The following is a 12,824-nucleotide window of genomic DNA, read 5'->3' on the forward strand; positions in this document are numbered from 1 at the left end:
TTGGTTATAAAACTTCTTTATATTTCTCTCCTGGTGTTAGATTTGCTTTTTAAAATTATTGGAAATAAACATCTGGCTGAAAAATAATGTGGCCACCAATTTGTTAAATTTGTCTGTATTCAACGTCTACAAAAGAAGAATGTGAAGTAGGAGAGAAATACTGACCTGAATGCCAATACTGCATCAGCAGCTGGTAACACCTTGACTGGCAGAGGGACAGTGCCTCAGGTAAAGGTTTTGCTGACTGCTCTTATTGAGGTGAAGCTAGCTTCTCTGTCTAGTAGGGCACTGATGAGCCCCAAATATAATGCAGTGAATATTTGGTAAAGCAAACTGAGAAACCTTTGAGTGACCTTCACTCAATCATGCATCGCATGATTTATTGAGCATGTGCTTCAGGCAGTGCAGCAAAGAAGACCAGAGAATGTGGTTTAACCAAAGTTCTCTCCCTTTAAGGAACTTAATATAAAGGTTGCAAAGTGAGGTAAATACAAGTAAAACATTTAAAAAAATAAATAAAATAACCAGTATTTTAAAATATATTAATATATTTATAAATTTCAAATATATTTAAACAAAAAATCATAGTTCAATGTGATTATGAATTTGCTGATGGAGTTCTTGGAAGACAGATCATTCGTCTGGAGCACTCAGGAGGCTTCATGGAAGGGACTGAGTTAAAATGGGACTTGATGGAAGGCAGGAAGGATGCTGGGCTTTCTAGGTAGGGGAGTAGCATTGGCACAGCTAGGAATGTTGTAATAAGCACAGTGATTTGAAAAAACTCTGAGGCACAGCTTGGCTTGACCAAGTGGTTATGTTGAAGAGGTCAAGCCTGAAAACAGCATGGGAGCCCACTAAATGCCTGAGATGCTGGGTATGTTTTTAAAGACATGCAGAGGGTATTCACATTTCTTGTGGAGGGGAAATTCCATGATCAGAGCTGGGTTGGGGGAAATCCATTCGGTGTGTGGTGGGTGAGATAGTTTGGGGCAGGAGATTCTTATTCCAGAAGGGAGGTCAGTAACACCACTCCCTGAATTGGGTGGTGCTCTTTTTCCTGTCCATATTGGGGCTCTTTCACTACCCCACTCTCACAACACACCTCTCCTGCACTATGAGTTATGCTCACAGTGTGGACAGATATTACTAGCTTTTCAAATTTTCCAAGAGCAGGCAATGCATAACACAGTCACCTGAGGTCAGGAGTTCAAGATCAGCCTGGCCAACATGGTGAAACCCCTTCTCTACTAAAAATACAGAATATTAGGTGAGTGTGGTGCCAGGTGCCTGTAATCCCATCTACTCTGGAGGCTGACGCAGGAGAATCATTTGAACCCAGCAGGTTACAGTGAGCCGAGGTCATGCCACTGTACTCCAGGCTGGGTGATAAGAATGAAACTCCATCTCAAAAAAAAAAAAAAGACTATATACATGTGTATATATGTGTATGTGTAGACCAATAATGTTTTATGATTATAAATGAAATATGTGCTCATTGCAGAATATTGGGGAAAAGTAGAAAAGTATAGAGACAGAAATAAAAATTACTCATGATCTTGCCACTCAGGAATAACCTCTGTTAACTTGTGAATTTTTCTTTCAAGTCATCTACTATGGATAAGTACAGACAAGTAATATAAGCAATGTTTAACAAAATTGAGATGATGCTTCATATGTGTCCAGCCTGCATTTTATGCACTATTTAAACATATGGTTGTTTTTCAGGTGTCCTGAAAGTATTTGAATTCACATTTAATGGCTGCATAATATTCCTTTGAATGGCTTTAGCTCACTTTAGTCATTGTCCTATTGAATATATGTATTATTTCTAATTTTCTATTATTATAAAAAACATTGATTGCTGGGCACAGTGGCTCATGCCTGTAGTCCCAGGACTTTAGGAGGCTGAGATGGGTGGATCACGAGGTCAGGCATTTAAGACCAGCCTAGCCAAGATGGTGAAACCCTATCTCTACTAAAGATAGAAAAAATGAGCCAGGCGTGGTGGCTCGTGCCTGTAATCCTAGCTACTCAGGAGGCTGAGGCAAGATAATTACTTGAACCTGGGTGGCAGAGGTTGTAGTGAGCCAAGATCATGCCACTGCACTCCAGCCTGGGCAACAAAAAACAAAAACACAAAAAAACACATTGCATTCAACCTACAGGTGCATAAACCTTTTATTGGGGTTTTGATGGTTTCCTTAGATTCCCAGAAGAGAATTTACAGGATTAAAGTTATAAATATTAATGAGAATCTTGTTCCATATTGCCACATTGGTTTTCAGAATGGTCATGGCAATTTATGCTTGCATCAACAATGACAGTCTACTAGCTCACTCCACTGGCTTTGCCATGATCACCAGTACCCTCCCTGTTGCTACCTTCAGTGACCAATTGTCAGTACTCTTTGTACTTGGCCATAAATTACATTTGACACAGCTGGACACTCTTCCCTAATATACTTTCTTGCCTTGGTTTTAAGAGTGTCTCACTCTCTGAGTTTTCCTTCTCCCTCTCAGGCTCCTTTCCTGGTCTGTCCTTATCTTTTTGACCCTAAACATGCTATAGAGCTCAGTTCTCTGGACTCTCTTTTATCTGTATTTGCTGTCAGGGTGATCTCCAGATTCATGTCTTTAAGTGTTATTGAGACTCTGACGTCTCCTAGATTCTTATCTGCAGGCCAGCCTGCTCTCCTGAATATAAACCTTGTACATCCCTCTTCTACTTAACATGTCCATTTGGATGTGTATTAAGCATTTCAAAACCAAATTCCTTATTTTTAAAGCCCTGAATCTGTTTTTCTATCTCATAAACGCTAATTCCACTTTTCTAGTTGTTCAGGCCCCAAACCTATCAGATAATTGGAGTTAGTTCCAATATGTAATTATTAGAAACATTGAGACAAATGTACAGTTAAACAATCTTTTAAGGGGTCGCCTCATCTTCTCTGACACTCCACATCTAGTCTGTAAGCAGATCTTTTTAACCTTTCTTCCACAAATACACCCAGAAACTCACCACCTCTGAGCACCTCAGTGCTCCAGCTTGGTACAGGCCATTCGTCTGTCCCTTCTGGTCATTACAGAGCCTCTCCCCGGTCTCTTTGATTATTTCCCCCACCTCCTCCAATGCTCTATTCAACATGGTACCCAGAGTGAGAGGATTAAAATACAAGCCCTAGCCTATCAGAGCCTTGCTTATTGTATGTGTATCATACGCTTTCCACGACACTTGCTATAAAGCCAGAGTTCTTATATCAATGCCTGGGTCAGCGTTTCCTTGCTGACCTAATTTCCAACACTCCACCTTGTTTATTCTGTTCCAGCTCACTGGGCTCCTACATCGTTTTGCAAATGCTACCTTCCCAATGAGGCCTTTCCTGTTTCCTGGCCACATGATTTAAAACTACAGAGCCTCTCTTTCAGCACCCCTCCTTCCCTTTTCTGCTTTCTTTCACTCCAAAGGCCTTATCACCATCTGATATGCCACGTTTTACTCCTTTGTCTGTCTGTTGTTTATTCTTCCTTCACTAGAATGTAGGCTTTATGAGGGAAGGGATTTTCATTCTAGTTTGATTACTGCCCTGATCTAGGTCCTTAGAATAAAGCCTGGCGTGGAGTAAAGCCTCAGTCAATAGGTTGGATGAATAAATGGTACGTATGTGTTTGTTTGATTAAAGTGTTCATTAGTCTGTTATTTTATCTCTAGTCTTGTGTCTAATTTTTATGTTTATTTTGTACTTTAAAAATTGTAGGGATATGCAAATAATATGAAATTTGCCATCTTTCCCTTTTTAAAGTATACAGTTTTGTAGTGTTAAGTACACATGGTTGTAAAACTAATCTCAAAATTTCTTTTCATCTTGCAAAACTAAAACTCTATACGTACTAAACAACAAATCCTCATTTCCCTCTCTCCCTAGCCCTAGTATCTACCATTCTACTTTTTGTCATTATGATTTTGACTACCTTAGGTACCCCATATAAGTGCAATTGCATAATACATTCTCTTTGTGATGGGCATATTTCACTTTGCGTAAAGTCTTCAAGGTTCATCCATGTTGTAGAATGTGTCAGAATTTCTTACGCTGAATAATATTCTATTGTAGTATATACCACATTTTGTTTATCCATTCATTCATTGATAGATACTTGGGTTTCTTTAATCTTTTGGCTATCGTAAATAGTGCTGCTACAAGCCTTGGATGAACATATCTCTCTTTGAGACCTTGCTTTCGGTTGCAAGAGTCTTGTTTCATGTTGTCACACTGCATTTTAGAGCAGTCATGTTAAGTCATGCCAAGTTATACTTGCATCAACGCTGACTGCCTGCCTACTTCACTCCACTGCCTTGGCCATGGTCACCAATACCCTCCACAGTGCTACATTCCATGGTCAGTTCTTGGTACTCATCTTTCTTGATCATCAGTTGCAATGGACACAGCTGGACACTTTCACTTTTGAGTATTTTCTCAGACATGGAGTAACTGGGTCATATGATAATTATACTTTTAATTATTTGATGAACCACCATACTGTTTTCTGTAGTTGCTGCACCATTTTATATTCCCACCAACAGTTCACAAGGGTCTCAACTTTTCACATCCCTGCCAACACTTGTTATTTTCTGATTTTTTATTTTTATTTTTTTAAACAGTAGCCATGAGTGTGAGGTAGTATCTCATTGTGGTTTTGATTTGCATTTTTTAAATGATTAGTGATGTCGAACATCTTTTTATTTGCTCACTGGTCATTTGCATAGCTTTGGAGAAATGTCTGTTGAAGGCATTTGCCCATTTTTTTGAAAATAGAGTTGTTTGTTTTCCTGCTATTTTTGTACTTTCCATTTTTTTCTTGAATAGCGTCTGTGACTATGGTTTTATTGGTGATGCATATGTTAAATCCTGAGGAGCAAGTATAAATAAGCTTAATATAATGGATTAGAGCGGAAAGGTGGGGAGTCTAATCTTGGCAAAGAGAATGTCAGGTACTGTGGCCAAAGGTTGGACAGCATATATATAAGCAAAAATACATATTGATGTTCTGTGACATTTATATGTAGTTTACATATTTCACATGTAATAATCCCAGCTGCAGCTTTATTGATGTTTTGTGTTGGATAATTCTTTGTTGTGAGTCATTGCCTGTGCTTTGTCACATGCTTTAAAGCATTTCTGGCCTCTACCCACTAGATACCGGAAGTCTCTCCCCTGCCTCCAGCTGTGACAATTAAGATGTCTCCATTCATTGCAAAATGTCCTCTTGGCATGACCCCTTTTTCCCCCAGTTGATAACCACTGTTCGAAGAGGTAGTGATACATAGATAGACAGACAGACAGACAGATAGTAGATGAGAGGAAAAATGAATGCTAGTATATTGTGAATAAAAGCCATATCTATAGCAGGCTCTGTTTGTGTGGAAGTCAGTGTTCAACAACTTATCAGTTGTATCAATGGGTTTGGGGACAGCTATGCTGTCATCTTTTTATACTCTCAAAGCTCATATTGATATTGTTGTTCTTATTGAACACTAACTTTGCCAAAAGTCTGCCAATAGGACTCAATTATACAGTAAATTATAGCCTTTCTCCTTATCTATTTAGAGAAAGGTCTATTTGCTCTTATTCTGAGAACAAGCCCAAAGCGTTGAACTGGAGTGTTTTTCCTTGACTTTCTGCATCTCTGGCAGAGTGAGAGACTGAGAAACCTTTAGCTTTCACCTGATTGTAATAGACTGCACAAAGGAGAAACAGAATAGGCAACCGAATAAAGTGACATATTCATCAATGATGTTGTAATACTCATCCAGCAGCAGGAAAGGGTACACTGTGGAAAGATATCTGGGGAGGATTTTGTCATCTCCAATATTAATGTTGACTGGTTTAGACATAGATAAGCTGACAGGCTTTTGAGAGTATGCACTGACTAAGCATAGCCTCTGCCCAGCTTCTGACTTCTATGAGTGTCCTTTGCCATTTGCAATATACCATTAAAATTAGGACCACTATTATTCAATGTTTCCAGGAGTTTCCTGCAGAAAGCATTATAAGTTTTTTTTTTATAAAGATATTGCACCATTTATATGTTGGTAATCTCTAAAGCTTGTCCATCTCTAGTCTTGGACATAGACAATTCATTTACAGTGAATGGCTAAATCATAGGAATTTGATTGTATGCCATTCTCATCCTAAGCCAGTGGCATGTTTAGTTTCCTCATGGGATATAACCATCCAGTGAAGAGATGAGAGAGTTTGTTCAAAGCAGCAATTGTGTTTAGCAAATTGACAATTATCTACCAATTGGTGTTTACTCTGGTGGTATTAATATTGGTTAATAGAGTATGTTTTCTTACAACTACTAAAAATGCAGAATGCATGTAAAATATAAAACACAGTTGTGCTCTCATCCTACGTAATTGTATTTTTGGGAGGTGACTAGGGTCTGGCTCTGTTGTCCAGGCTGGAGTGTAGTAGTGTAATCTGGACTGCCTGTGCTCAAGCAATCCTCCCACCACAGCCTCCCGAGTTGCTGGGACTGTAAGTACCTACCAGCACACCCAGCTAATTTTGTTTTTATTTTTGGTAGAGATGAAGTTTCACCAAGTTGCCTAGGCTGGTCCTGAATTCCTGAGCTCAAGCAATTTGCCCACTTGAGGCTCCCAAAGTGCTGGAATTACAGGTGTGAGCCACCATGCCTGCCCTTAGCCTGGGTAATTTAAAGATAAAGGTTAACATTTATTTAGCACTTACATGCCTGGTACTGTGCTAAGCCCCTTTATTCATTATCTCATTTAATCTTTTCAATAGTACTATGAGGTAGGTACAATTACTATCTCCTTTTTTCTATAGATGAGATAACAGACTTGGAATAATTGAGTAACTTCTTTCTGTTTACACATGAAGGATTAGTCTGAGGATCTGATCCAAAGACATCTTCATTGACAGCCTATAACCTTAACAAACTGCAAAACCATATTTGAAAAACCTCTCCTCCCCTTCCAGCACACATACACCCACTGCAGGTCTTATGTCAGGACAGGCTGCATAAAGGATCAAAGCAGAATGATGTACAAAACAAAACAAAACTCTCTAGTGGGATCTCTGTCCTGTTTGTACTGTCAAAATTACGTAAATGTAGAACTCACGATATCTTAACAGCCGTTGCCATAAATCATACACTATTTACCTATAATTAAACATTGAAAGATAAGCTTGTAAATGTCTTTGTTTTTGTAGAAACATGCTACCACAACTTTACCAAGCGTCACATGTCTCATCTATAAATTCAGTCCATAGATATATTTAATTTGAGCATGGTGCTTTTAAAAAACCCAGTCTTCAATATTTTGAGAGAATGATGTGCACTTGCCAATTTGACACGGTCTTCACCAGTCCTTGTCTTGCCTTTTCTGCCTGACTTGCTCACTTTACCTGCTTTGCCCTCATAGGCGCTGGGATTTGAAATCCATGTGTAACAGGAAAAATTTGAGTGAGCATGGGATTATTTTCTTTATAGATTTGGTACATGAATATACAATACACATATTTTACCTTGAGGCTTAACTTCTAACAAAGTATTTGCTCTCTGATTCTATTTATATAAATAGTATGGCCTCCTTTTTTATTTTTTAGCACCTACAACTAAACTATATCTTCCTCTTAGATTTCTTTTTTTGTTTTGTTTTGTTTTTTTTGGTTTTGTTTTGTTTTTTTGAGATGGAGTCTTGCTCTGTCACCAGGCTGGAGTGCAGTGGTGCAATCTCGGCTCACTGCAACCTCCACCTCCTGGGTTCAAGCAATTCTTTCCCTCAGCCTCCCAAGTAGCTGGGACCACAGGCACGTGCCACCATGCCTGGCTAATTTTTAAAAATATTTTTAGTAGAGACGGGGTTTCACCATGTTGGCCAGGATGGTCTTGATCTCTTGATCTCGTGATCCACCTGCCTCAGTCTCCCAGAGTGCTGGGATTAGAGGTGTGAGCCACTGTGCCTGGCCCCCCTCGTAGATTTCTGCTCGTTAAATGCTTGCTGCTCCTTTGGTCAAAGGTTGAGACGAGTGAAGAAGTAATGAGCTGTCTTGAAGCTGCTATTTTTGGCGGGTTTCTTGGAGATGCTTTAAATAATTTGTGTGTGTGTATATGTGTGTGTGTGTCTGTGTGTGTATACACAGCATGGAAGGTGTGGGTTTTGAGGCAACTGGAGGAGTAATAGGCAAGTTGCTTTTCTCCTAAGCCTCAGTTTCCTTATCTGTAAAATATAAGTCATGATGACTACTTCACATGATTTGTGTAAGATTTTAATAAAAAATCAAGTAAAATGCCCAGCATAGGTTAGAAATCCAGAATATGTAGGTGTCTATTTCCCTTCCTTTCATGCTTCTCAAAATGTTGAATAGAGACACACTGCCAGTGATATCAAAGTATATCAAATAATTTTTGATGAGAATGTCAGAGAAAGGTGGTAATAAAAATGTATTCTCACCAACAAAAGCTCCATAAAACCGCCACTCAATGTCAAGATGCTTTATTATATATAAATTTCTGTATGTGTGTGTGCACATAAATGAAGCATCTGTGTATATGTTAGTGTATATGTGCTCACATATATGTGTTACATGTGGATTAATGTGTGTTTTGGGTATGCAAGTGGGCTTGTGTATGTCTCTTTTCATGTGTGCACAGAGCTAGAAGGAGAAAAATCATTTCACAAGATATTCAATAGTAACCCTCATTTAGTATATGGTAACTCACGGTGTATAAAATAAAGTTCATTTATGATGTTGGTCTTCTAATTAAAGTCATAGGCATGAAGCTTTTTTATACCTGCATAAAATAAGCAGTTTAATTTTTATGCACCAGGGGAAAAATGATTTCATCGCCTGTTATGTAGACTACTGGTACATGATGTGAAGCAAGTGAGGCCAGTTATGAAAGCCTCTTTTTTTAAGTTTTTGAGACAGAGTCTCACTCTGTCACCCAGGCTGTAGTGCAGTGGTATGATCTCAGCTCATTGCAATCTCCACCTCTAGGATTCAAGTGATTCTTGTGCCTCAGCCTCCCAAGTAGCCAGGATTACAGACGTGTCCATCTAACTTTTATATTTTTAGTAGAGATGGAGTTTCACAATGTTGGCCAAGCTGGTCTCAAACTCCTGACCTCAAGTGATTCGCCTGTCTCAGCCTCTCAAAGGGCTGGAATGCCAGTGCATTCGTCCTCTTAAACTCTACGAGCACCACAGATGCTTCCTCGAAGGTTTTCTCAAGGGCAGCTTGAGTGCTTTGACCAGTTTCCCCAGCTGTTCATAGTGCCATGGGAAGAGGAAGTTATTTGGTTTATGATTAATCTAAGAGTGTTTCCCTGCATTATTCACCCATGAGTGAAAAAAAAAAGTTATTTTACTGCTCCATTTCTTAAAAATCTGCTGATAACTAGTGATGACTATTTCAATGAAGCCAAAACAAATATTTGAGAAAAGAAAGTAAGCTTGTCTTAGAAGCTGTAAAGGAATAAAAGTAGGAAAGGACTATGAATCTTAGCACTTAAAAGGCCTAAATTTGTTTTAAAGCTTATTTTATAATACTAATATATGCTCTGGGTAACATTTTAAAAACCCTGCTAGTTAACACTTTTATAAGGTATGGAAATTTGGGGGCTGTATTTTATATTTTGGATCTTACGTTTAGACTACATAATAGAAAATTGGTGGCAACATAGACAAAGAGGAGAAAAACTGTAAGAGGAAGTAAATTCACTTGCTCATTTAGGAACTCAGAGAAGTTGAGTTGAACTGAATAAGAAAGTACAAAAGGGCTGTGCTGCTGAAGATGTCAAAGACATGAACAGGGGTGCAGATTTTGCTAGGATATTTTAAGGATTTTTGGAATATAGGAAGGTTGATTAAGCCATTGAATGGTTTTAAGGTAAGGAATGTCAGAATGAGATTTGTATTATAGGTTGATTGTTCTGGCCACAGTGTGAAACATGGATTGAAAGGGACAAGGCTAACGTGGTGAGACTGACTAGAGGTTTCTTGCAGTAATCCAGGAAAGAGATTAGCGTGTTATGAACTAAGACAATCACAACGGGTAGGGAGATAGTGGATTTGGTGTTAAGAGTTAATTGAAAGGCAAAATACACTGGGCTCACAGACTTATTCTTTCAGGAGGTGAGAAAGCAGAGTCAAGGATGAATCTCGGGCTTTTGCTAAACATGGATAATTGGTGGAAACACTCATGGAGCTGGGATATACTGGACAAGCAGCAGGGCTGGGATCAGTTACCACTGTGGGGCACCTGGAGCTCAAGGTGCTTGGGGGCACCTAAATAGAAGCATCTTCCAGGCAGCTGAGCTTTCAACTGTGTGACTGAGACTCAGAGATTTAGGAGTTGTCCCCAGGAGATGATAACTTTAAAAAAGGAAAAGGAAGAGAATCAGGAATGGAAGGTGTCACTGAGTAATAGTAAATCGAGTGAAAAAGAAGAAAGTCAAAATGGAGGGTTAAGGAGTGGCCGCATTGAAAGGACAATCAGAGAAAACTGAGTATCCAAATGAAATGAAAAGGAAAAAATAGATGAACTTGGTGTTATAGAAGACCCTGGAAGAGAATGCTTCAAAAAAGATGGAATTGTTCTGGTATCAAAGGCTGCTATAAGTTTAAATAATGGAAAAGTCTGAGTGTCTAAGCGTTTATTGGTTTAAATACTAAAAAGTCAATCATATACTTAGTGAGATCAATGTAATTGTGGCACTGTGGGTAGTAGCCAGATTGCACTGGCTGGAGGGCAGTTTACTAGTAATCATAGCTATCACTGTTAAGAATATACATTATGTTGGGAAGCAAAAGCAGACAGATCACCTGAGGCCAGGAGTTCGAGACCAGCCTGGCCAACATGGCAAAACCCTGTCTGTACTAAAAAAACAACAACAACAAAGAATATACATTATGCCATATGCTCAAAGCCAGTTTGGACATTATCATACTCAGGTTATTATTGAGGAAACTGAAGTTAGGTTAACTTTCTCAAGATGATACAATATTAACAGAGAACTATTGGGATTTGAACCTACAGTCTCTGATGGCAAAGATTTTTCATTACAGTATTTCTGTCCATTTGACTGAAAGATGACAAACCTTCTGTGGCAGCAATATTTGCCCAAGGACCTTTGGGGCTATATGCTTTGGAAAATATCTTTAACAGAGGAATCATAAAGCCACTTAATTAAATGCATGCAACAATTCAGAAAGAACAAAACAAACAATGGGATCTTGGCAGCATGGCAGTCGGGGAGGGAGCTTCTCAAGACTAAAGAGCAATATTAAGAACAATGCTGTGATGAACAATGACATGGAGAAGGGATGGGGGTGGGGCGCAGAGAGAGAGAGAGAGAGAGAGAGAGAGAGAGCGCACGAGCCCAAGGTCAGGAGACAGAAGACCACAAAAAATGTTCCCAGCACTTAAAAGACAGACATCAAAAATGAAACCTCCTTCTATATGCAGACCTAGCTTTGCCCCCTGTTTTCACCTCAATGCAACAATGAAGGACTAAATCAGGAAAAAAGGTAATACAAATATTTTATACAGAGGCCCGGATGCCCCTTTATATGCTATGGTGTACAAATGCAGATGACTTATTTATGATTAAAGTTATTGTATTCATTCTTTCCTACTAACTCTGTATTTTTCCCTCTGTTCTTTCTTTAGATTATGCTTCTCAGTGATCCTGAAATGGAGAGCAGCATATTGATCAGCTCAGATGAAGGGGCGACCTATCAGAAGTATCGGCTCACCTTCTATATCCAGAGCCTACTCTTTCATCCCAAGCAAGAGGACTGGGTGCTGGCCTACAGTTTGGATCAAAAGGTGAATAAATAGTATGTTCATTCACATCTTGTCACCCAGGTACCACCATGTGAAAATCACTTGTTTGCTCAATCCAGATTTTGGATGGAGTTCAAAATCTGGATTGAGCAAAACAAAATCATTTCATCGTCTGAACCCAAATCATTCCATCACTGATTTTCTCTGCAGCAACCAACTTTGGTGCCCTTAAGTATCAAAATATGTAAACAGGTATATTTCACGATTGACAATGCTATTATGTCACATTTTAAAAATGGCTTTCTCTATAATTTTACTCATTTGACCTTATTTAAAACAACCCTGTGAAAGAAGTAGAACATATGTAATATTTTATAGTGACATAGTAATCAAAGGTACAGAAAGGCTAAGTCCTTGTTCAAACCCTCCAAACTAGTGGCTGAGGAGCCAGGGTTTAAGTGCATGTCATCAGATTCCACATCTAGGCATATTCGATCACACCATGCCACTTGACTGGTAACATTGGAATATGCCGTTGATCTTAGTTGAGTAATAGAAGGGAAGCTTTAAACAAAGTCCATTTTGTTAATTTCTAAAAACAATGTTAAAAATCTAGTGACCCCAATAAGACCTCCTTCTTGAGCTCCAAATCCATATGTTCAGCTGCATACATAACATTGTCTCTTGTATGCCTCAAACCCTCTCAACTCAGTGTATCCGGAAACGAACTGGAGATCTCTCCCCAGCCTAGCTGGCTCTCTTCCAGTATTCCCTAATTTCTAGCCATTTAATTGCAAAATTAGAAACCTAGGGGGCTTCTTTAATATTTCCTTGTTCCGAACGTGCCATCTGTGATCCATCATGGGACCTAATACCTTCTGATTCCATCCACTTCTTTCTGTTGCCACTTGTAAATATCTTTTGATTCCATCTACTTCTTTATGTTACTACCACCACTCGAATGTAAGTTTCATTTGTTATCTGAATGATTGATTGCTAGACTCTC

The 12,824-nt window shown here is 38.9% G+C and overlaps 1 protein-coding gene across 1 annotated transcript in view; it reads left to right on the top strand.

The window, feature by feature from the left end:
* The window catches only part of SORCS3 (sortilin related VPS10 domain containing receptor 3), a 616,572-nt gene that overhangs the window by 316,131 nt on the left and 287,617 nt on the right, over positions 1 to 12,824 (top strand). Inside the window, exon 4 of the mRNA XM_003922497.3 lies at positions 11,702 to 11,860. Within this exon, the coding sequence (XP_003922546.2) occupies positions 11,702 to 11,860 (159 nt within the window). The remainder of the gene's footprint in view (positions 1 to 11,701; positions 11,861 to 12,824) is intronic.

Source organism: Saimiri boliviensis, chromosome 12 (assembly GCF_048565385.1).
Source record: "Saimiri boliviensis isolate mSaiBol1 chromosome 12, mSaiBol1.pri, whole genome shotgun sequence".
Lineage (NCBI taxonomy): Eukaryota > Metazoa > Chordata > Mammalia > Primates > Cebidae > Saimiri > Saimiri boliviensis.